This window comes from Drosophila teissieri, chromosome 3R, assembly GCF_016746235.2.
Source record: "Drosophila teissieri strain GT53w chromosome 3R, Prin_Dtei_1.1, whole genome shotgun sequence".
Lineage (NCBI taxonomy): Eukaryota > Metazoa > Arthropoda > Insecta > Diptera > Drosophilidae > Drosophila > Drosophila teissieri.
The window spans coordinates 8,670,237-8,694,698 of NC_053032.1; the positions used below are offsets into that span (position 1 = coordinate 8,670,237).

General features: G+C 44.8%; 3 protein-coding genes across 7 annotated transcripts; 1 reads left to right on the top strand and 2 right to left on the bottom strand.

Annotated features, from left to right (window-relative positions):
• Window positions 1-183: 183 nt before the first annotated feature.
• Window positions 184-9,699, bottom strand: LOC122620543 (leucine-rich repeat serine/threonine-protein kinase 1). Of its 4 annotated transcripts, none has more exons than XM_043798053.1 (12): window positions 9,522-9,699; window positions 8,905-9,290; window positions 8,681-8,840; window positions 7,359-8,618; window positions 5,429-7,303; window positions 4,352-4,837; window positions 3,883-4,258; window positions 2,753-3,823; window positions 2,157-2,684; window positions 1,266-2,098; window positions 776-1,208; window positions 184-717 (listed from the first exon to the last, which is right to left on the bottom strand). In XM_043798053.1, exons 2-12 carry the CDS (start codon window positions 9,008-9,010, stop codon window positions 496-498), a joined length of 7,350 nt encoding a protein of 2,449 aa, XP_043653988.1. In that variant the 5' UTR covers window positions 9,011-9,290; window positions 9,522-9,699; the 3' UTR covers window positions 184-495. The 4 variants fall into 4 exon arrangements, with proteins under 4 accessions (XP_043653988.1, XP_043653986.1, XP_043653990.1 ...); XM_043798051.1 differs by having other exon boundaries at window positions 2,753-3,826; XM_043798055.1 differs by lacking the exon at window positions 8,905-9,290.
• A 799-nt stretch (window positions 9,700-10,498) lies between these two features.
• On the top strand, window positions 10,499-16,281 carry LOC122618762 (phosphatidylinositol 4,5-bisphosphate 3-kinase catalytic subunit delta isoform). The gene is made up of 8 exons (XM_043795294.1): window positions 10,499-10,675; window positions 11,493-13,428; window positions 13,497-13,703; window positions 14,039-14,626; window positions 14,684-14,990; window positions 15,049-15,219; window positions 15,288-15,407; window positions 15,468-16,281. The coding sequence occupies exons 2-8, from the start codon at window positions 11,684-11,686 to the stop codon at window positions 15,594-15,596; spliced, it is 3,267 nt and encodes a 1,088-aa protein (XP_043651229.1). The 5' UTR covers window positions 10,499-10,675; window positions 11,493-11,683; the 3' UTR covers window positions 15,597-16,281.
• Window positions 16,282-17,449: 1,168 nt separating this feature from the next.
• LOC122620495 (protein hairless) lies at window positions 17,450-23,534 on the bottom strand. 2 transcript variants are annotated; one of them, XM_043797981.1, is made up of 6 exons: window positions 23,343-23,534; window positions 22,170-22,882; window positions 21,927-22,100; window positions 20,576-21,324; window positions 18,875-20,414; window positions 17,450-18,560 (listed from the first exon to the last, which is right to left on the bottom strand). In XM_043797981.1, exons 2-6 carry the CDS (start codon window positions 22,828-22,830, stop codon window positions 18,532-18,534), a joined length of 3,153 nt encoding a protein of 1,050 aa, XP_043653916.1. In that variant the 5' UTR covers window positions 22,831-22,882; window positions 23,343-23,534; the 3' UTR covers window positions 17,450-18,531. The 2 variants fall into 2 exon arrangements, with proteins under 2 accessions (XP_043653916.1, XP_043653915.1); XM_043797980.1 differs by having other exon boundaries at window positions 22,968-23,534.
• Between the last annotated feature and the right edge of the window lie 928 nt (window positions 23,535-24,462).

Here is a 24,462-nt window from a genome sequence, read left to right on the forward strand (position 1 = left end):
TTAAAAGATTTAAATACTTCTTAAGTTGATCTGCGGAATGTATGTAATACATTTGGTTCTGTTACAAAACAATAAAAAACGAAAATAAAGAAATTAAAATATTCGTTGGATTTTTATGATTGCATTAACTTTCAATTTTAAGCAAAAACGTCTTAAAAAGGGGGATTTTTTTTATTTTCGTGTTAAAAATATTAGTAAACGCATCCGAAGTATACTACAATGAATTGTAGAACTGACAAAAAATATAAACTGTAACATTTTTAAATAAATAAATACAAAAGGTATAAAATGAAATGGAAAATTCCAAAGGAGATAGATTGCACCTCCTAATTGTCAAATATAGCACAAAATCGGCAATAATATTACATAACATTTCACAGGAAATATATACTCCTCAGCGAATAATGCTCTTATGTATGTAGCACCTTCTCAACAAGTTTGTGTATGGATTATTGGATTATTAAATACTTCAACAAATATCGAATGAGATCGAATTTAGGTCCAGTGCTTCGCGCGCCACAACAGGCAATGGATGTGATTATCCACATCCGCCGGTGGAACGGATTTGGCTACACCATGTGTAGGTGTGTTGACGGCAGAGCTCTTGGTGGATGACTCTGCGGAGTCCACGTAGCGTGAGATTAGAGAACGATATCGTCTTCCGATCGTGGCGATCAGCGGAACATTGTCTTTAGAAAGAGTTATTATAGATTTTATCTGTAAGAAAATGGAATTTCAGTATCCACATATTCAACGAACAATTTTACAATCTTACCTCATTTTCATAAGGTCGGAAAACACTAATGGGGCGCAGGGTGTGCAATTCGGCCACGATTAAGCAGCCCCAGGTCGTCCCAATATACAGTTCTGAATTGTGAGCCGCAAGTGCTGAGATCTGGCATTTTATGAGGTTCACATGTTCATCAATCGCAATACTTTGCAGAGACTCAGAGCAGGGGAGCAGCTTTGAGCAGTCCAGCTTGTTTTCTATCCGTTTGGAGATAACACCCCACTGGTACACCATACAACCGGGATATAGACAACTGAAGACATGGCTAGCATTGCTGCACATTCGAGCCACCTTGACGTCCTCAATGAGATTGGGTTCCTCGCTGTGGCATAAAGCCTGATGTCCGGACACGCCGTTCTCGTTCAACGGAAACACATTTATCTTTCCAGCAATTTCGCCGCACCACAATTCATAGGTTCTATAAAAAAGCACACTTCAGATTTAAAAAAATGTTGTTTCAGATTTGTCAGCTTACCCATCCACAAGAACGGAACAAGCGGCGTGCAACACGAAACCAGAACAGATCTCCGTAAGCACAAAGGAGCCCTCGGCAAATGCGCAATTGCTGGGCATCTGTGTGGCGTCAACCAGGAAAACGCGACCGTTATGCGTGCCAACGGCCACGCGAGCTATATTCTCCATGTAGACTAGACTGATCACAGCTGACTTAATGTTTGGATCGAGCATGTACGAAAATAGGTGGACATAGCTGGATGTGCTATAGGCGTGCAGGTTACCGGAAACGTCGCCCATCCAGATGGCATCACCCACCAGGCAGCAGCACAGCATGTTCATCTTGGGCAAACGTTGAGCCGATCGCGCACGTGAATTGGCACCGCTTTCGGGTGTCTTGGGCGGTGCCACCTGTGGCTGCGGAGAACAACTGATGCTGTTGCACTGCAGTAGGCTGCCCGAAGGTGCGCAGTCCAGAATATCGATGCGAGAGCCGAAGGACGGAAGCCACAGCTCTAGGCCACTTCGCTCTTCATCGCCCATACCTACAAGCGACTGAAAAACCCCACAAACAATCTTCTCGCTATGCGGCATGGCCACGACATCCAGCAGGTGGATGCACTCCGGTGCACTAAGTATGGAAACAATCTGACTTGCGGTCGGTCTGCGACGAGGCTGTTCGTGCCAACACAAGACCATAAGATCCAAACAGCAAGTTGGAAACTGGGTTTCCCTTTGAGTCAGAGCCGGACGACTACCCTCCAAGATGCACTCTTTAATAGATTCGTGGCCCTCGAAAGGTTGTCGTAAACTGATATTCTCGTAAATAAACATTCCAAATGAGAAGCAGTCCACCTGACATTATAGCTTCGATAAAACAACTGATTTAAGAGTAATAAAAAAATAGCCATACCTTTTCAGTATACTCCTCCTCACCATTGTAGCGTATGATCTCGGGAGCCATGAAACCCTCAGTGCCGCCAAATCCTTTAGCTCCGCTTGGAGCGGTTTGCCTGCTGATTCCGTAGTCGGCAATCTTTATGTGCACATGGTTGCGGGGACTGTCTTCAGTGTGAGGTTGTGGGAGCTCCCAAACCAGGACATTTTCAGACTTTAGATCGCGGTAAATTATTCTTCTGCGATGCAAGTATTCGATTGCTCGTGCCGCCTGCAGAACAAGGGTCTGGAAAGTATGAGGACCCATGTGGGCACCACTGCGTCGGTAATGCCGGAGCAAAGCGTCCAGACCGCCCAGAGGAGCTAGTTCCAGAACCAGAGCTAGTGGTTTAATACAGATCCCGACCAAGGGTACAATATTTGGATGCTTCAGGGTTAGAAGTACTGCTAGTTCCTGACGGGCAGTGCAGTAGGCTTTGCAAGAGTGCTGAAGTGGATCGCGATCCCATTTGCCGACAGCTACCTTAAAAGCCATCAAAGCGCTCTATAATAGAAAGTTGAAAGAAAAAATTACGATGAATTTCAGTACATTCATAAAGTGGTCTCACTCACCTCCTTCGCCCGAGCTCCCGGAGGCACTGGCTGAAGCATTTTCATTGCCACCGGCTTAAAGGATCTGGCGCCCCTTACCTTGCAGTTTGCTTTAAAAACGAATCCAAAAGCGCCTCGACCAAGGAGCGATCCCTTGATGATGCACTCACTTGGAATAGTGTGCTTATCTGGAATATCGGCAAAGATGACGTCTGGCGCAAGCTGAGCCATAGACTGTTCAAGATGAACAGGGCAACTGATCTTGCTTTGATTGTAAACGGACAAAATGCACTCTTCAATCATCCAGGCATAACACACATTTGAGTTATCAGGCAAGTTATATCCAGGATGGCCATCCACTGAAGTATTGCGCGAAGAACCGGCTGAGTCGGGACCCACGCCCGAGTCCGCGTCCGATCCCGCTCCCAAAGAATCCTCCGATCGGCGCTCCCTCCTTGCTGTGGCGTTTAAATATGCCGAGAAAACGTTTAAAGCACCATCCTCGCCGGGATCCCCAACACCGTGCAGAAAGTATGCTCCCGCTCCACGCCTACTACTTCGACTTGGTCGATTGCAACCCACTGGAGGCACTTCCCGATCAGAAGGTTCGTTGTTCTGCTGCAGCTTCAAAAGACAACGCGGGCATAACACCAATCGAGTGATTAGGAATCGACCCTCCGAAGTGTGCACAAACCGCGTTCCCAAGGAAGGATACCAGTCCTCCAAAAGCAAGTCAATATGATCCACTGTTAGGGCCAAAAGCTTGGCCACCTGAGACATGTGCGGCCGAATCTCGGCCAGCAACTGTCGTTCATTGTCATCCACTTCTTGCGATATGTTTACTTCATGAAGAGGAAAGTAAACTTCCAGAATGCTAGAGGAGCTGAGATTTACATCGCTCCAGATTCCATCTTGTTTCAGTTTAAACCGGCAGCCATCAGTGCGAAAAGGTTGCGTTCGCTCTGTCTTCTGAAATGGTACTTCCCAGATCTTGAATATTAAAATAGGTCCATAGTACAGTGCTAAGCCTGTCTGCCAAAGATTCCACTGGGTATCCTGCTCCAACGATGTGCGTATATCGAAGTCCGCGTACTTCTGGAAAATAAAGATTGGACTTACAACTTGCATATGATGAACAATTTTCCACTTACATCTTCCGAAGCCATATAAACGCCCCGAATTGCTTCTATCATCTGTTCATCAGCTAAAATCCGTGTGATTAATCTAGACCAAAACCCGGACGGGAAATAAGTCATCAACAGAATGCGTCGCAACCCTTGACTAGCCGATCCAGAAGAAGATGATGAGGGAGGAGTTGACCTCTGCTCGTATATCAAATTATTAAGATTTACTTCTTGCGATACAGAGCAACCCAAACTACGGCCGCGAGAACGTTGCGATAGCTTAACTGTGCTTCCTGAATTGGGTGTTAATGACTCCTGCAAAGGCAGTAGGGAGGGTATGAGTAGCGTTCTCGAGTCCCACGTTAAAGCAACCTCGAACTTGTTAAGTAGGCTGACAATGTAGCTTAAAGAAAGAATTTTTAATTAATACAAAGATATTTATCCATATTATAAAGTAACAAAACAAGTTCTGCAAATCCAGTAAAGAAATATTTACCTTCGGTTTCCATTTCCTTGAACCTGCACACTGCGGAACAACATCTGGAGATCATCTAACTTCATCACGCCTGTCGGAGCAAAGGGATTGATCTCCCGCACGGTGACCACATGCGCCAGCATGTCACAAAGCCACTGCGGATCGAGAAAGTAGTAGTCCCTCAGCGTAGCATCGTCATAGTGCAATAAAATTCCATTTTCGTGGCACCATGTTGTGGCCTGCTGCAACTCAGCGGCATCCCGAAAGCTCTTGTAGTTGTGCAATCGCATCTGTTCGGTGACCAAGCGCCTGTATTGTTCACCATCCAGGACGGGATCTCGTCCAGCAGCACGCAGATTGCATGCAATCACATTTACAATATCCTCCAAGGCAATGTAGCTGGCGGGGATCTTTTGCAGTAACATGGGCTCCTTGGACCCGGGGGATCGCAGTTGCATGGCGGTGTCGTAAATAATGTTGGCCAATAAATGGATATTGTGCAGGGTCCTACCATTTAAAGCGGTATTTTCCACATTTTTAAGTCGTTTTAATAATTAACAAGAGAGAACGCTATAGTCGACTATTCCCCGACTATCTGATACCCGTTACTCAGCTAGTGGAAGTGCGAAGGTGAGTCTTCAACACTGACAGTTTTTGCGGTTTGTGGGCGTTAAAGTGGGCGTGGCAATAAGCTTTTTGGTAAATCGATAGAATTTTACAAGACTAATGCAAAAATGAAAAAATATCGTAACATTTTTCAAAAGTGTGGGCTGGGCAGCTTTGGGCGGTTTGTGGGCGTTAGAGTGGGCGTGGCAATATGAATCGACAAACTTGCGCTGCGTCTATGTCCCTGGAGTCTGTATGCTTAATCTCAACAGTTCTAAAAGCAATCTTCTAGCTTTTGTAGTTCCCGAGATCTCGACATTCATACGGACGGACAGACGGACATGGCCAGATCGTCTCGGCTATTGATCCTGATCAAGAATATATATACTTTATATGGTCGGAAACGCTTCCTTCTGCCTGTTACATACTTTTCAACGAATCTAGTATACCCTTTTACTCTACGAGTAACGGGTATAATCACTCCACATTTACCTGCAACTTATTTCGATGGAATCAATCACACGTGGAAGCCCTATTTTTTCCGCATCTGGAATGGCAATAAACTTCTCCCGAATTAATTGCTGCAGTTGCTCGGCCTTTTGGGGAGAGATGGATTCACCAACGGCATCAAAGTGTGTGCCCACTATGATTACGGGGGAGTTGGGAGCCCTCGCTTGAATGTTGCCAAGCCACTGCAGCAACTCCGCCAGGCCCTTGTGACCGTCGCTGATGCGCCACAGCACCAAATACAAACTTCGTTTGGACAAAAAGTACTGGTGTGTAGCGTAGTACTCCTTCTGGCCACCAAAATCCCAAGTACGAAACACCACTGGGCCGTGGGATCCGGGTGCTCGCTTCCGTTTTTCACATATCCATGTTCCGATGTCCACTCCTACTGTGGAAATGTTTGCGCTAGAAGAGGACGAATGACGATGAGATCGAGATGTGCTGCGTGCGTGTCCCATTCGCTTGGCCCAATGATTTTCACTCGCTCGAGATCGATGAGAGCCGGTGCTGGACCCTGAGCCCGCCCCCTGGCGCAGTAAGTCCAGCAGAGTGCTCTTCCCGATTCCGGCCACACCCACCACCATCAGCTTCATACGTGCATAGGGCTGAGCATCTTCGTAAATAGATTTAAGGTATCCCACAATGTCCATCGTCTTGTGCTTCTTGCTCTCGATCATAGAGCGCAGTGGCTCCTGCAGTAGACAACCGCGCGTGTTGAGATTCCAAAGCCTCGAAAGGAGCCCCAAGTGCGGTGGCAGCTCCGTGATGTTGACGTTGCCACTAATGTTCAGCACTGATAGACTGCTCAGTTCATGCAGCGAGGCGGGAATCTCCTTCAGACAATTGTTTGTCATATCCAGCATAGATAGGTTGGGAAATATCACCTTAGACCGGTTGACCCCTACCACACTCCAGTCGGCGTCCTCGCTCTCATTGAAAAGGGTTGTAGCATCATCAGTTGACAGCTGGATGCGGGTAAGCAGATTGTCAGCCAGAATCAGTGTGCGTAGGGCCTCTAGGCGCAGATGACGCCTGTGTCGACAAACACTTTTTAATACCGAAGCGCGAAACGATGTGGCAGAGGAGTTACTGCTCTTTGAGGAGGCAGTCTTATAATCGTCATCCCGGCCCTCTGGTGGCTGGACACAACTGTAGCACAGTAAATGCGGATCTGATTCTGTAATCCGTGGTAGACTTGGCCAGCAGGATATCTCGTTGTGACTTAGGTCCAACTGCTTAAGTGTTGCCGGATAACTGGTTACATGTCCCATAGAACGCAGACTGTTGTATGACATATTCAGCCGGGTTAAGTTTACAGCCAGACAGGGCAAAGCAGCGGGGATACTGGTAAAAAGGTTATTTGCTATATTTAAGCTACTTAGCTGGGATGAGCCCGCACCAGGTGTCTTTCCGTCACCTAAATCTTGTTCATGCTGCCACTTCATGTCATTATCGGTTATGTCCAGACTAGCCGACCAGAGATTGCGATGGGTTAGCCGTTGCTGAGTCACATTTCGTGGTTTGTTTGATATCGGCTCCTCAAAAGACTGCAAATGCAATTTTTCTAGGCTCAGCAGCGAACTGCTAGTCTGCATTGGCGGCACAGGAAGATCCCGCAATAGGTTAAAGGCCACATTAAGTTCGCGCAGCTTGGGCGCACGCCACAGGTCAAAGGGAAGCTGTTGTAGTTTGTTATTTGAAACATCTAATATAGATAGGGCGGGAAGGTGAAAAATGGCGGCCGGCAGCATTGTTAACTGGTTGTCCTGTAGAAAAAGCTCATCCAGTACCGGACAACCATATGTCTGGCCCATTGGTGCTGGCAGATCGGTTATCTTGTTTTGCGCCACATTTAAATACCTGAAGTGGAATACTATTATAATTCTTGATAACTTAATAATTTATTTTTACTAACCTCAGGCTAACCAGATGGAACAGCTCCTGTGGAATTGACGTGAGAACGTTGTGCGAGAAATCAATTCGCGTGATAGCTGTGAGAGCAACCTCATTAAGTCGAGGATGCGATTGTAGCTTGGGATTCAGCAGCAACACACCACTGACCATCCAGGGAACCCTTACTACAGACAATTGGACACTGGAGCCCATGCTGTGCCAGTCAATAATGGTTGGATTGTTGGGGAACATAGCGCTGTAAGATATGTTGCTGGTAGATGGCAAAAATACGTTCACCTCCACTGGTGTGGGAAGACCCTTCTTGTTGATCTTGTAGTCAGAGTCCGGATGGACTCGTCGAGCCAAAAGGCGGCTCAGGATGGCTTCGTCGCAGCCAGTAATAGCCATTCCAATGGCCGTGCCATTGTCGTCGCGGGCTCCATGCTTTAGCAAGAGATCCAACATAGCCAGCGACCTTTGTTTGCAGGCCTCAGCAATGGGGACATTACTGAGCCCATATATTTCCTCGCTACATTTCGGGTCGTTGTGATCCTCAACTGGCTTGGCTACAATATTCGGATTTGCTCCGTGCTGTAGCAGAGACTGCACCACGTCTAAATGGCCGCCCCGAACAGCCGCTAGCAGAGCTGTCTCTCTCGCCGCTCCACAGAGCAGATTGACGTTAATCGGACACCGTTGGCACTCGGTTGACTCTTGGGAAGCTGGGTCGTCGGTTCCTTCCGACTCCCCAGATATGTGCAGTTTGGACATGATAGCCTGAATGCCAAATGAAATGCGTTTCCTGGTGGGCGTAATAGGAGTGCTCACCGAGCTGGCGGAATCGCCCAACGTACGTCGACAAAGGAGCTGCCACTTTAGAAGCACACCAACCAGCTGCTTGTTTCCTAGAATGCTGGCTATATACAGACTGGTCTGACCCGTCACATCATGAGCGTTAGCGTCGAAGGGGAGGCGCCATTCCCACTGACCGTCTTCGTCGCGATATGTCTGGTAGAGGTAGTCGGGATAACTGTAGCTGATAAGGAGCTCCAGCAACTTGGTGTGTCCATTGATGCAGGCGGCATGCAACGGCAGCCAGCGCTCTACAGTCGGTTGCTGAATCAGTTCTGGAAAACGGTCTAGCAGCAGTCGTGCGATGCCCAAGTGACCACTGTGGACGGCGGCGTACAAGGGTGAGTACTTCGTCACAGCATGAGAGCGACCATCCGCTCCAGCATCCAGCAATCGCTGAGTAATGCTCTCGTAACCAGATTGGCAGGCTCTGAAAGGAGACCATTATTAGTACGGCTCAAAATTTACTAATTATAAAAGACTTTTTCTCACAGAAATAGTAGGGTATTCGCTCCTGATGGAGCCATATTGACTATAATCTGCCGCTCAGTTCCCAGAGCCGCCAGCAGCACCCGCACAGTCCGCTCATCGCCTGAGCTAACTGCCGTTCGCAGTTCCCCGTGTTTGATCTGACGCACTTCCTCGCGAGCATCTGTGAAAGATAAGTTTTCCTTGTGTAAAAATACCCGACATTTTTGGGCTTAACCAATTCACACCCCGTATTGAGGATGCCTCAATGACCTCATCCACGAAGTAGTCGCAGGCTTCCAGAGCTGTTTCAGTTCCAGGTTTGGGCCGTTCCATGCTGAATTTCCAAGACATTATGTAACCCAAATCGGTGAGAAAAAGCCCCAAAAATAAATAGGCATCGGAGACAATGACCGAACGCGCCGCTGGCAAAAACTGAACTGCGGAAAATCGATGGCCACGTTTTTGTGGTCATTGATCCAGGCCGTATTTTGTCGCACTGCGCAAGTCGCGGCCCAAGAAGCGCGGCAACTGTTGCACTTGGTCAAGGACTACCATTGGGTGCGTGGCATTTGTTTTGATTGTCTCTGAGTGGGTGTCAGATGCTCCAGTGGTTGCAGCGCACTAGTTGCTTCTGTGGGGTGGTGACTATTTAAAAAAACGTTTAAGCGCGCCCACTTCTATTGCACCAAAGTCACCCTGTGGGCTTGCTGGTGTTGTTGAAAAACCAATAACAATTGGTTGGAGTTTTAATTTGCATAGTCAAACATATAATGCTTATTTGCCCTCTAACCGGGTTAAATAGTTCACAAAGTTAGCACATATTTCACATTTCGTAATTTCATAAAATGTTAAGTTATCTCACCTTCATCAGAGTCGCTCATTATTTTGATTGTGTTTTTCACGAGATATTCAAGTCATTCATAGTAAGTGATAGATGGGTAGTAGATATAGTCCAGATTGGCCAGTAGCACGTTTGCAAAGCACTAATTCAATATTTTGCACATTATGCGAAATTTTCACTTTGTTTACCTTTTTGTCAACAAGCAATGTGACCGCTGACTGTTTGCTAAAATATATCTCCTCATTTTGGCACGATATGTGCTGTTAACCGCTTGGTGTGAACATACTATCAAAAGCTATTGCCATTAACCAGTGGCGTAAGCAGGGGTTTTAAATTTCCCCAAAAGACAATAGTATTATTGAGTCATAAGTATTTATTTTTGTACGTCATTAACTTAAAATTTGCAAAAAAGTATCACCTTAGAATGGTTCAAATAGTACCTAACTTTTAGGGGACTTAACTCTTATTTTGCCTGCTCCACATCTTAGAATAAATAAGCCCTTTAGTTCGGCTTTTATCCGGGATGGTACAATAAGCTGTTGCTCTCATATTTCGATTTCCGAAAGCATATATGGATGCCAAGGATGCAATGCGAGGTAGTGTCCTATGTTTCTGTTAGTTCGCACTGCTTCCAAATTTGCGAACAGTAATATCGATATTGCTTAAATTTCGATCGACTGTTACTTGCATATTTGCACTTTATTTGTTTGTATTTAATTGGACCTAGCTGCTGTTTTATCTGTAATGATTAAGTTTGACCGAATTAGACGAGACTTTAATAATTCTTAGCAACCGTTTACAAGACTATATATTTTTCGTTAAGTTCTATAGCCGCAAAATCCTGTTACTAACTGGTTACAAACAAGACTTTCTTTAGCGGAGTGTTTTTTATTTTTATATACTTAATTCCAACGGTGACCTTTATAGATACTTCTATCGAAAGAAACGGTATCGATATTAACCAGCAAATGCCCAGAACGCCTTGTGCTCAACAGAAGTCACCCTGTGGAGGTTAACAGACGCTTAACAGCACAATCTCAACAATACAAATAAAAACAATTTAATATTCCTAAATCGAACTCACATTTGAGCCGATTTCACGGTGCGTTCGCAAAACAACAATAACGCGGAATGGCCGACAGTGGCCAACAGGAGGTACCGGTGCAGAGAATCAAGTAAGGAGCAGCGGAAACTGCGCAGCTCACACCCCAAAAAAAAAAAGCGAAAAGGCGAGGGCTGGCCAAAATGGAAGCAAAAAACAAAAACAAACGGACTGTGTTAAATATTTTGTACAACTTCGATGAAAACTTCCCAATCCGTGTGCTTTTCAAGCCTTTTCTAACTGTCTGTAATTTCCATTTTTGTGGCATCGCGACTTAGAGATGAGACATCGGTGCCGCGTAACTTTTTACATACCCTTTCCGCGGGTTCAACTCCACCTGTTTGGTCTTGGAACATGAACCGACGGCTCTGAAAGATGCCTTAAAAGCATAGATTTTAATCGTTAAAAAGTTTCCTTTCAACTGCCATATCGAAAAATACTGAATCCTGCCTACCTAAGTCATTCAGTTGTCTAAATCTCCTCAAAAAACAAAGTAAGGGCATTCATAGATCGCCTTGGCTGACCCTGCATTCTTGTTTTTGTTTTCAAGTTGACCCCTCCCACCCCCAGCCCACAACTTGTGACTGTGTGATTCATACTAAATATAAAGTCAACGTTTTTGTTTTAATTAACAAGAACCGACGATTTAGAGGTAGTTTTTTTCTATTTTATCCCATGTGGTTAAGGGCGGTTTGAACCAACTCATTTTTATGGTGCATCGGGATGTTATCCAGATCTGTATAGATCTTAGGGACAAAACCAGGGGGGCGCCTTCTTATCAACGAGTGGGCGGTTGATTTTTAGTAATTTCCGTAATTCGACACCAAAACAATTATCGGTATATTGCCATATGTTTTCTTTCAAGTAACCACATTCTGATTTATTCGCAGAGAGATTGGCGTGCTGATTTAAATGGAAAACTTTGAAAACAACAATCTGTTGATAAGGAAACAAGTAAAATGCGAACCAACTAGCCTCCGTAGCTATAAAGACGCCACTGAAAAGTCTTAGTAGGAGGAGCTGGTAATCCTCCCAATCCGAGGCACCAGATCCGAGATTGGAACTTTAAGATCATAAAGTCATGAACATGATGGACAACCGGTCGTTGGCCTACGTGGCCCACCAGCCCAAGTATGAGCCACCGCCGGAAGAGGTGGAGCCGCCCTGCATGCGCTTTTCGGTTAACCTGTGGAAGAACGAGATGCTGGACTGGGTGGACCTGATCTGCCTGTTGCCTAATGGATTCTTGCTGGAGCTAAGGGTCAATCCGGCCATCACCATCCAGGTAATCAAGGTGGAGATGGTCAACCAGGCCAAACAGATGCCACTGAGCTATGTGATCAAAGAGGCCTGTGAGTACCAGGTGTACGGCATCTCGACCTTTAACATCGAGCCGTACACTGACGAAACGAAGCGACTCAGCGAGGTGCAGCCGTACTTCGGACTGCTCAGCCTGGGCGAGCGCACCGACACAACGAGCTTTAGCAGCGACTACGAGCTGACCAAGATGGTCAGCGGAATGATCGGTACCACCTTTGACCACAATCGGACGCACGGCTCGCCCGAGATTGACGACTTCCGACTGTACATGACCCAAACTTGCGACAACATCGAGCTGGAGCGCTCCGTGTACACCTGGCAGCAGAGACTGCTCTACGAGCATCCGCTACGGCTGGCCAACTCGACAAAGATGCCCGAGCTGATACGAGAGCGGCATCCCACCAGGACCTTTCTCATTGTCGTTAAAAACGAGAACGACCAGAGCACGTTCACGTTGTCGGTGAACGAGCAGGACACACCCTTCTCGCTAACTGAGAGCACGCTGCAGAAGATGAACCGATCGCAGATGAAAATGAACGACCGGACCTCCGACTACATACTCAAGGTGAGCGGTCGAGACGAGTACCTTCTCGGCGACTATCCGCTGATCCAGTTCCTGTACATCCAAGAGACGCTCTCGGACTCGGCAGTTCCAAATGTGGTGCTGCAATCAGTGTATCGCCTTGAGTCCTACATCAACCACCACAACGAGCAGGCCATGGTGCCCAAGAGACCGCCGCCGAAGAAACAGCCAACCCTCCTCCCCAAGGCGCTCTCTTCGCTATGGGACATGGGCAACTACTTTCAGCTGACGCTGCATAGCATCTCCAATGTGAACTATGATAAGACGCGCGCCTTAAAGGTGGGCGTGCATGTGTGCCTATATCACGGCGACCAGAAGTTGTGCGCCCAGCGATCAACGGACTCCCCTAATGGCAACTATGACACGTTCCTGTTTAATGACCTGGTGATGGACTTTGACATACAGATGCGCAATTTACCGCGGATGACACGCCTTTGCATTGTGATCTTCGAGGTGACCAAAATGTCGCGCTCGAAGAAGTCTTCCAACCATAAGGATAGCACTCTGAAAGACGTCTCTTACAACAAAAACCCGCTAGCCTGGGTCAACACAACCATTTTTGACCACAAGAACATCCTGCGCACTGGTCGCCATACGCTGTACACGTGGACGTATGCTGACGACATTCAGTCGGACGAGGTGTTTCATCCGCTGGGCACCATCGAACCCAATCCGCGCAAAGAGGAATGTGCGCTGGTGGACCTCACATTCCACAGTAGCGGAACCGGAACCGTGCGATATCCCAGCGAGGAAGTTGTGCTGCAGTACGCTGCGGATCGGGCGCAGGCTAGTCGACTGCAAACGCAACTGGCAGGACCAGAAAAGCCTATCAAAGAACTAAAGGATCTGGTGGCGAACTATACGGGACTGGATAAGATATACGAGATGGTTGACCAGGACCGCAATGCCATTTGGGAACGAAGGTGACATAAAAAAACAATATTGAGATATTAAAATTAGGTTTCTTTGTTACCATCTTTACTACTCGCAGAAACGACATTATGCGCGAGCTTCCAGAAGAGCTGTCCATCTTACTTCACTGCGTCTACTGGAAGGAGCGTGATGACGTAGCGGACATATGGTATCTTTTGAAACAGTGGCCGCTTATTTCTATAGAACGCTCCTTGGAGCTGCTAGACTACGCCTATCCAGATCCGTCAGTGAGACGCTTTGCCATTCGATGCTTACACTTTCTGAAGTAAGATACATACATTACCCATTTAAAGCTATTTCGTTGGTTAGGTTTTTAATAGTATATTGTAGTAGAATTGGTATTTAAGTGACATTTTCGGGTCTTTTTAATAACAATCATTAAAATTCCCTTAAACAACAAGGATTCAGTGCGCAAGAACGGTCGTTTTCTGAATATCTTATATTATAGCTGACCTATTTTTACATAAATTAGGGATATTTTATATCGAATTTATTGCAAAAACTGTACAGAGTAGGGACCTTTTTAAATTAATTAGTGTGTCTTGAGACATGTCTCGGAAATTGGAAAAACTTAACCATTTAAACATTTTTTACTGACAGAGACGAAGACTTGCTCCTGTATCTGCTTCAATTGGTACAGGCCATCAAGCACGAATCGTACCTGGAAAGCGATCTGGTAGTGTTTCTGCTGGAGCGGGCATTGCGCAACCAGCGCATCGGCCACTACTTCTTCTGGCATTTGCGCTCTGAGATGCAGACGCCGTCTATGCAAACGCGCTTTGGCCTACTGCTGGAGGTCTACCTCAAGGGTTGCAAACATCACGTGGCGCCGCTGCGGAAGCAGCTACATGTGCTAGAGAAACTGAAACAGGGATCTCTGATTGCCAAGAAGGGCAGCAAGGAAAAGGTGAAGACCATGCTGCAGGACTTTCTGCGGGACCAGCGCAACTCGGGGGTCTTTCAGAACATCCAAAATCCACTTAATCCCAGCTTTCGGTGCAGCGGTGTAACTCCAGATAGGTGCAAGGTAATGGATAGCAAGATGCGCCCGCTATGGGTGGTATTCGAGAATGCTGATTTGAACTCCAGCGATGTGCACATCATTTTCAAGAATGGCGACGATCTCCGCCAAGACATGCTCACGTTGCAGATGCTGCGTGTGATGGACCAGCTGTGGAAACGCGATGGGTAAGCTAAACTGCAGGGAGCGTAAAAAGAATGTGATTAATCCTTATACCCCGTCAGTATGGACTTCCGCATGAACATCTACAACTGCATCAGCATGGAAAAAAGCCTCGGCATGATAGAGGTGGTGCGCCACGCAGAAACCATTGCCAACATACAGAAGGAGAAGGGCATGTTCTCGGCCACGTCGCCATTCAAGAAGGGTTCGCTCCTCAGTTGGCTCAAGGAGCATAACAAGCCCGCCGACAAACTGAACAAAGCCATTAATGAGTTCACGCTCAGTTGTGCGGGCTACTGCGTGGCCACCTATGTGCTTGGAGTAGCTGATCGCCACTCGGACAATATAATGGTCAAAAGAAATGGACAGGTGGATGTCAATATTTTAATGAGCATGGAACACATTTAACGTGTCATTTCATTTTCAGCTATTTCACATCGATTTCGGCCACATCCTGGGCCACTTCAAGGAAAAGCTTGGAGTACGTCGTGAACGAGTGCCCTTTGTGTTGACCCACGATTTCGTCTACGTGATCAACAAGGGTTTTAATGACCGGGAGTCTAAAGAGTTTTGTCACTTTCAGGAATTGTGCGAGCGCGTACGTCTATTAAACTCTAATCAAAGCACATATATATATATAATCATTAAAACAACTTACATTTGCAGGCCTTTTTAGTTTTACGTAAACACGGCTGCCTTATTTTATCGCTGTTCTCAATGATGATTTCAACGGGACTGCCAGAACTGTCCTCCGAAAAGGATTTGAACTACCTACGGGAAACTTTAGTAGGTCCTAGAATAAAATTTTAAAATAGTAACTAACGTATCGGAAATATCTGTTTTAAGGTGCTGGACTACACGGAAGAAAAAGCACGCGATCATTTCAGAGCGAAATTCAGCGAAGCTTTGGCTAACTCCTGGAAGACTTCCCTTAACTGGGCCTCGCACAATTTCTCCAAAAACAACAAACAGTAAACAGACAACTACATCGACATCAAAAAGTTGACAACGCGATTGTTTCAAAGTCAGCCACATCTCCCAATGAAGCAAATCCACTCACCTGTCTAATCGGATCCACTTTTCTTTCTGCCTGGCCTGCCGAGCCTCGGCATCAGGCGTAGTACAATTATTGTATCCAATTTATAAAGTTCAAAACTATGTGTTCACTATGTTAGGCCGATTTATACCCAATCGACAACCCCTTGATCCATAGCTGATAATGTCGCTCCCACAAGTGCTCCAATATACTTTACTGTTATTTTGTACATTTCACGTTCACCCTTTCACCTGTTCTTGTAATTGTAATCATTTATCGCCCCTCTCATGCAGTGCCCTTAAACCCTGGAATTGTTTTGTTGTCTAATATTCATTTGTTGTTTGAACACCCCGCACATGCACACTGGCGCATGAACGTGCAAAAATTGTATCCTATTATGCTATATTAATTTAAGAGACATTAACTCTATAAGCTACAATTAACGATTTTCTATCCCTACATTACGATTAATTGTGTACTATAATTTGTGTCTGCTTTTGTACCAGCAACCAATCAACATTTTCGTGTTTCCTGGTTTCATTTTATAATGTTCTCTAATATTTGTAACGTATTTTGTAAATCCCTGGATAAATACAATAAAACGAATGAAATGAAATATAAAAACGAACGGATTTATACAATTAAAGGGAAACAACAAAAATATATATATATTATGTGCTTCTACGTTTACGATAAGCCGCATTCGTCCCTATAACTAACGTCCTTTCCATACGGAAATCGGATCCAAAATGCAATTCATACGTAGATACGTTATCTTACATTTAGTAAAGGTTTTTATTGACATCAAGTATTCAGTTTCAGTATATATACCTATATAAAATATATTTCTTTAAAATTAATTTTGTTTTCGCTAATTTACACACATTTCAACATCCCGAGATGCAGTATTCTGAAACCCTTTGCTTACTTCGTATATTTCACTTTTTGCCAACATTATTTTCGGGTTTGCGCTCATTCTTCGACAATGCACATGGTACATGTGTTCAACAATAGCTACTCTCTAAAAACATCGATTTTTAAATTATAAACACTACAGTTCAGTAAAACAAATACGTCGTACACAGTACCATTGTAAAAGTAAATGAATAGTCCCTAGACGCCTATCTAACTAACTAATCAGTAGGTAGTAGAAACCATTTGGAATTTGTATGGAAATTGTATTTATATTTCTTTATATTTTCGTAACGCCTACTAAAAGGTTAGCCGACTGGCACTTGCTTAAACATTTTCTGGCTGAATTCTGTGTCGTGATTTTTTAAATAAAATGAAGCTACTCCATTTTTCCATTGGAAAATATTTTGGATCTGTCCTTAACAGATGTGTTTAGTTCTAATTTTGTTTAGTGAATCAAGTTTTAAGCAAGTTTCAGGCGGCCTTGTGCAAACTGTTCTTGACCTCATATGGAATCCTTTTGTTTTTATTCTGCGTAATCAGATACAAAATATACAGTTACTTGTTAAAATCCGTTATAAAAATAGTTATATTAAATATATTGGTTATTTCTCGCGTATCGATTAACTTTTTGTTGTGTAAAAATACTGTATTTACAATTACAACTATTTACTTACACATTATCATATCGGTAAATATAAATAGACATTTGATTTATATAAATAATTTAGAAAATATGAGAAACCGCGTTTTGTTTTTGTCTTTTTGCGTTAGGAATATGTTTTTTATTTGTATCAGTTTCAGTTGTACGAGTTCCGGTTTGAAATTGTCTGCTTAGGATCTTTTTGCTTTCCTTTTTTTTGTAAATTTGTTGTATATGTGGATTTTTTGTACATTTTATTTGTTTTTGATTGGACAGCCACTGACAGAGAATTTGCACTAGGCAGAGTTATACAACATTTTAGATAATGACAACAACCGTGAGGGTTAAACTTAAATCCGCCGAGGATTCTAATTCAAACTTCAAACTATTTTTTCGATTTGAATAAAGATAAATTTTAATTCTTACAATCTATCATTAAATTGTAGACCATCGGGAACTCTTTTAATTTGAAGTGTAGAGATTTTATAGATTGTTTGTATCTTTAAACTAATTCAAAATGATTATTGCAAAATAATACAAAAAATCATTTATATATGTACTGAAACAGTTGGAGTCGTATACAATCTGCATAAAGCAAATTCCTGTCAACTTCATTTTGGACCACGATATAAAGGATTTCTAAAGTTTTCGTTATAGAATACCTAAGCATGCTTGCATATTTATGTGTTTATAGTAAACTTGTTTTTCTTTTTTTTAATATTAATTTTTGTATCCCTAGTTTTGTTTCCATTTTAAAAGGCACAAGCATTTTATAAAAATCTGTTCTTGTAGTTTTGTTAAATATACTTTAAAATGTTATATGCTGCGATTCGTAACTAAGTTTTTCATTTTTTTCTAAAAAAAATCAGGTTCAGTCTGTTTCAAGGAAATGTTTTGATGAAAAAAAACGTAACTCTTTTTTGAGATTCTTAAAGACTTGCATTTTATACATCCTATAGAAAATGTTTTTATTAGTATTTCTTTCCATTAGTCGGTATAGAATAAAATTCCTTTGCATAATTTGTCCAGTTTGTAGAAAAGAACATTTCTTAACTGACTCTATAAAAGGTTCTGGAACAGGTTTAAAAATATAGTTGAGTTTATCATCTCTTTTTGTATGCGATTTTAAAATGTTCGTCCCTAACTGAGAACCTAGGATTAGGCTTAGGTTTAAACAATTAGGTTACAACTAGACTATCGGCGAACTTATCAAATTAAATTACGTGTATTGAATGTCGTCTTAAGCGCTACTAGTGCGAAAATGTTCTTAACTCGAATGGTTGGCCCAGAAACTGGGGCAGCTGGGGCGTGTGTATGTCTCAGTGCTTTGACAGATTCAGTGGTAAGTCTAAGGGAGAGAAAAATGAGAAAGCGGATTAGGTGGAGTTTTTGGTGCATTAAATTGACGACCACATGAGACAGCAAATTGATTTTGATAAAGCATTACATTTATATTTAAACAACCACTAATGTCACTCAAAAATGGAGATTTTAAAAAAACGTTATCAAACTTCGATAACTGAACCACACAGCTATTTAAACTGCGTATCTTGGAATACATTTTATGCTATCTTACTCGAACCTAACGTTATTTTGAATCGAGTACACTCTTCTACAACTTTCCAACTGCTTGGCATTATGGTGCACTGATTGAATGCTTACCTGAACTTTGTTCATTCCTTAGGCTACTAGTATGAAACATTGCGGAGGAGCTGGCGCCAGAAGTGGCCGCCGAGGAGGAGGCTGATGCGCTCGAGTTGCTCGGCGAAGTGGAGGCGGTGCGATGACTGGATGTTGCAGACATTTGGTCGGTACTACTATCAGTCAGTTTTGGCGTGGCCAGGTGAGCGGGAGAGTGGTGAGTGGTCAGTGCAGCCGGGTGCGGATGCTGGTGCGAATGAGCCAAGTGCGGATGCGTGTGGGAACTGGGAGCCGGTTGTCCAAAGGCGGCGGCTGCTGCTGCAGCGGCAACAGCTGCTCCCACTCCGTTATACGCGAATGCGTGATAGGCCGATTGGGGCGATAATCTCGCAGCAGCAGCTGCAGCAGCGGCGGCTGCTGAACTACCGGCTTGTGGATGTGGTGACAGCAGGGGCGGCGCTCCTGTCTGATAGTGGTGCATCCACAGCGGGTTGTGCCTCAACGCCGCCAGTGTGGATATGTACGGGTTGTATATCGAAGGCGAGGGAATGTAGGCGGCTGCAGCCGCTGCTGCCGCCGCTACAGCAGCTGCACTGCTGTTTGACGCCGGCGGCGCTGAGTTTGGACTTCCGGCTGATCCGTTCCCGTTCACCTGGGGCGGTGGCGGGTACATATAGTAGTGCAGCGGCGAACTCCGCTGGAGGTGCGGTTGTTGCTGCATGTGCCGTCGTTCAGGAGGCGATGCACTCCGGTCGCCGGGCGAGGGACAGCTACTGCTGCTGGCCGACGGCGAAGCGAACTCGCGTCGGATTGATGCAGTCTTTTTGGGAACAGTGCGCGGTGTCGTGGCAGGCGATGCCGGGGAAGAGCGCGGCGGCGACAGGTCCTGCGATGCTGAGCCCGATGTGGAAGGACGTCCTGCTCCCGCATAGGGATCCCTGTAGTAGGAGTGACCATAGTCTACGGGTGATCCCGCCGAGTACGGTGGCGAACGTTTCTTAGTTCCCGCATGCGAGGGCGATTTTCCGCCTCCTCCATTGCTTCCACTCACATCAGGAGACTTAGGCGAGGTGAGCAGAGCGCGAGGATAGCTTGAGGAACTAGGCTGGTACATTGAGTGCTGTGGGTGGTGCACATTGCTGATAATAGCTGCCGGATGATCGCCGCACTTCTTGCCGGAGGAGGATGAGCTACCGCTGCTTCCACCTAGCAGAGAGTGGATACTGTAAGAGCTGTTGAGCCGCGTTGGCTGTGTCGACAAGGTCGCTGGCGAAGTGCTGGATGAACTGGAGCTGGGACTGGGGCTGGGCTTTCCTTGGGGTGGGGCCAAGTTCATCGGTGACGCCTTGCCAGCCGGAGACGAAGTCGAAGTTGCTTTTGCCCGACTCCGTTTTCCTCCAGCTCCACTGCTACTAGCTCCAACGCTGCCGTTGTTTACACATCCGTTGTCCTCCAGAGATACCTTTTCGAACTCGCGCAGGATTCTCTTCCTGGGCGACACGTGCTGGGTGTGGTACTCGACTAGTCGGCCGGCTGCAGTCGCCGATGAGGGTGGAGAAACCTAAAATAAGATATTCAATTGCTCAATTCCCAGATTTTCTTTACGTTAGTCTTTAGACTAGACTAAGAACTTTTATGACTCAAATTATTTAACATAATTAGTATTACAAAAAATCGTAGTATATCGTTAGCATTTTAAAACGCAACCCAAGTGAAACTTACTTTGTGCGTCAAGGCGTGACTTAGACCACCACCAATGCGCTCTACAGACGTCGTTGTCGATGCGATCACAGCTGATGTCTTCGACATTTGCTCAAGGCGTGCTGGAACGCCATCGATAAGTTTCTGTATGATGCTGCTGAGCTTGGCTTTCGGCTTCGGTTTGGGTTTCTTAATGTTCGCCTTTAGATCACCGTTTAGGTTACCATTAACGACATTCGTGATTCTGGGCAGCTCTGTCATGGCTTCCTCATCCTCGCTCATATTCATCTTCTCAACAGTCTCATCATTTAGTTGTGTATCAACCTGCTGAGCGGGCGATGCTGTTTTTGACTCGCTGTCATCGCTAACCGCCTTCTTTGGCTCATTTTCAAGCCGTTCAGCAACATCCTGGCCTTTGATCGTTTCCGGGTTTTCTATTTTAATCTCATTTGTAGATGTGTCCGCCGCCGCAGCGATATTATCAGTTTCAACGGCCTCTGCAGCCTCCGCTTTAAGAGTATCGTCGCCATTTTCCGCCTTGACTACCGTCGCGAAAATGGGCAGCTGATTCTCACTGGAGCTCAGCGGCTCATGAGGGCGCCGTCGTTTCCGAGCGGCTGTTCGGAGAGCAGCCCGGCCAAGCGTACTGTTTCTGGGGCGGTGGAAGAAGAGCGAAAGCTCCTTAGATATGCCGCGTCTGGGTCGGGACTGTTTCCAGGGCTGGTCTCGCTGCCAGGGTGAGGATTGTATTGAGCTGTTGTCGTCCGAAACTGCAATGGAAATGAATGTTAATGCAATATATACATATATTATAAACATTTTAGCAATTAATTATAATTAGAATTATTTAATTGTAAAACATTTTCAAATTATTTTGTTATTTATTTTGTCGGGTTAAAAGGAAACAACATATTGATTGTGGTTATTAAGTAACTATTTCTGAAATAGGATTTACATGTATACAAGTATGAACGGACTTTATATGCTAAATGACTGTTTTAAGAAGAGCTGGACCGATTACGGAAAATTTCGTTGTTTCTAATTATTAAAAAAAAGCTTAACATAATTACCTAGATTTTAAATATATTATAACAACCTACAGTTTTAAAAGAGATCACAGATTTTAAACATATTTTGTTGTTTTTTTTCGAAATTGGACTTTATCCTCTACGTGCCATTATAACCATTTAAATAATACAGGCACACGTCTTTTATAACTGCGTGTTTCTAAGCATAGACCGCTCGAATTGGGCTAGCGATCTACACTTGGTTCAAATTCCTATTCCTTTGATTCAAATTAGATTTTCATCAGGTCAAGTAATGAAATGGAACGGGTAATTCGTTGGGAACTATTATGCCATGTGTTACGTACAGCTCAGCGATGTGGAATTCTCGTTCTTTGGATACGCTGTGGTCACCGCCGACGTTGGGGTCACAGTTGCGGAGGTGGCCGCCGATGGAGGGCGGAAGGTCTTGCGCGTGACCGAGACCCAGCCGCTTTTTTCGCCATCCTTGGACCGTGCCAGTTCCAATATAAATTTGCCATCTACGCAGAATAGTTTAAAGAGTTTCTTTTTACTGCTGCGATTTCGGATAAATAAACCGAGAAACTTACCTTTGAAGAACTGCAAACGGCCACCGTAGCCGCCCCAGCTGTTGTTGCCGTGCGTCGATATTGGTGTCCTGCCCATATCAAAGCTTCCGCCGGAGTTGCTTCCCTTGCCAATCTTCGTCGTTCCTGTTGCCGCCGCTACTGCTGCAGTGGTGGGCAGTGAGCCTGTTGCAGCTCCGCCCAAGGAACTGTAGTCCAGGACGCCGCCCAGGACATCGATGGTGGGCTTGGACGCAGTAGCTCCAACGACGCTGGCTGCCACTGCGGCGGACGCAGCCATAATGCTACTACTTTTGGGCGTCTTGGCATGCGGCAAAAAGCCATTTGAGGCGGTGGAGCTGGAGGATGAGGGCGTGGTCGTTGGCGTGGGGGTGGTCGTCCTGCTTAAGTTGGTGGGCAGAGGCGGTGGCAGAGGGGGAAAGCTGCTGCTGCTGCTGCTGCTACTACCGTTTAGGCCATTTTTCAGTAGAAACTTGGCGGCCGCCTCTGCAATTATGCTACTAGTATTGTTGTTGCTGCGGCTGCTCTCGTTGCTGGTGTTGTTGTTTTTGCTGTTGCTGCTACTTGCTGCGTCGTCGTTACTGTTGTTGTCGTTATTGCTGTTATTGTTGTTGCTGGAGTTACTGCTGTTACTGTTAATGTTACTTTTATGCTCATCGGTCATTGTTGTCTGTCTGTTGCACTCTGCTACGCTTGTGACGTCATTAAGACAGGGCCTTCAAGGAAAAACATTCGTTTGCAACGGACAAATTAGGCACAATTTCGCATTTCCAAACCGCATTGTATGGACAATTTAAATACCATTTAATTCATTGTTTTTGTTGTAAATTCCTCGAGCAGAGTTCGTGGCCGGGAAAAACGGTGCCGACGGCGTCGCTAAGCAAAATATGCCAGCTCGGCACGGCGTTAGGAGCGTCTAGCACCATTTTCATGTTTTGGGGCACCGTACCGTACCGTTCCCTATTATTATTGCACACACATATTCTTATTGCATTTTGGCCAATGGCCCATCTCACTGGACGTTATTAAACAATTGCACAGGCACACACGGCGGGGCTTTCTGCTTGTGTGTGTTTTTTAAAGGCCCAAATGTTAAGCGGAGGCAGCGCACAAAGAGAGCACAAAACGAAGTGCGGACAAGGTGGAGATAAAATGGAAAAAACGTTCTCCAATTACCGTCAGCGTATATATCGATTTCCGAATGGTGTGTTAAAGCGGAGGGCGGTGGACCGGACCGATATTTCCGAAGTCAGCGGGCAGTTGGAGGCAGCTCTATTTCCAACTAATAAACTAATAAATAAATTTAAAAATTATCAACGAAAAACGCAGCTCGGTGCGCTGTGTGACCGTCAACTAAGAACGTCAAAATCCACGGCGCCAGTCAGCATGCTAACAAATATCAAGCTTCCACTGGCCAATGTTAAGTGGTTGCATTAACCACACGTTTACATTAATGTTATGTTAATGTAAGCTAACACACAGGTCGCAAATGATGCAAAAGCTAAAAAAGGAATCACTAAATTTAAAGACTTAAAAATAAAGATGTTTTCTTTTAACTACTTTTTTTTGATAAAATCCTCACCGACTCCGGTATATTTCATCGATAACAGTCTAATAAAATTAATCTAATCTTATACCCCTTACTCGTAGAGTAAAAGGGTATGCTAGATTTGTTGAAAAGTATGTAACAGGGAGAAGGAAGCGTTTCCGACCATATAAAGTATATATATTCTTGATCAGGATCAATAGCCGGTCGATCTGGCCATGTCTCCATGACTCCAGAGAAATAGACGCAGCGCAAGTTCGTCGATTCATGTTGCCACGCCCACTCTAACGCCCACTCTAAACTGCCATGCCCACACTTTTGAAAAATGTTTTGATATTTTTAGATTTTTGTATTAGTCTTGTAAATTTCTATCGATTTGCCAAAAAACTTTTTGCCACGCCCAAAGCTGCTACGCCCTTTTGAAAAATGTTTTGATGTTTTTTCATTTTTGTATTAGGGTTCTATCAATTTGTCAAAAACTCTTTGCCACGCCCATTCTAACGCCCACAAACCGCCAAAAACTGTCAGTGTTGAAGACTCTCCTTCGCACTTCAAATAGCTGAGTAACGGGTATGATATAGTCGGGGAACTCGACTATAGCGTTCTCTCTTGTTTTTAATAGTAACAGTATATAATATAGTCATAAAATAAAATAAATAATAATAATACTAAATAATACCATCTTTTTATACAGTTTAGAAATTGGAACTATAACATTATAATTTTTCCTAATGTATGATGTTTCCAGGA

Coding starts and splice junctions, on each gene's coding strand:
- LOC122618762 (XM_043795294.1), top strand. CDS start 11,684: ATGAACATGATGGACAACCGGTCGTTGGCCTACGTGGCCCACCAGCCC. Junction 13,429..13,496: donor AATGCCATTTGGGAACGAAG/GTGACATAAAAA, acceptor TACTACTCGCAG/AAACGACATTATGCGCGAGC. Junction 13,704..14,038: donor CGATGCTTACACTTTCTGAA/GTAAGATACATA, acceptor TTTTACTGACAG/AGACGAAGACTTGCTCCTGT.
- LOC122620543 (XM_043798051.1), bottom strand. CDS start 9,010: ATGTCTTGGAAATTCAGCATGGAACGGCCCAAACCTGGAACTGAAACA. Junction 2,685..2,752: donor CGGGAGCTCGGGCGAAGGAG/GTGAGTGAGACC, acceptor TTTCTATTATAG/AGCGCTTTGATGGCTTTTAA. Junction 1,209..1,265: donor TGTTCCGTTCTTGTGGATGG/GTAAGCTGACAA, acceptor GCTTTTTTATAG/AACCTATGAATTGTGGTGCG.
- LOC122620495 (XM_043797981.1), bottom strand. CDS start 22,830: ATGACCGATGAGCATAAAAGTAACATTAACAGTAACAGCAGTAACTCC. Junction 20,415..20,575: donor GTCACGCCTTGACGCACAAA/GTAAGTTTCACT, acceptor ATCTTATTTTAG/GTTTCTCCACCCTCATCGGC. Junction 18,561..18,874: donor AAGGAATGAACAAAGTTCAG/GTAAGCATTCAA, acceptor TCTCTCCCTTAG/ACTTACCACTGAATCTGTCA.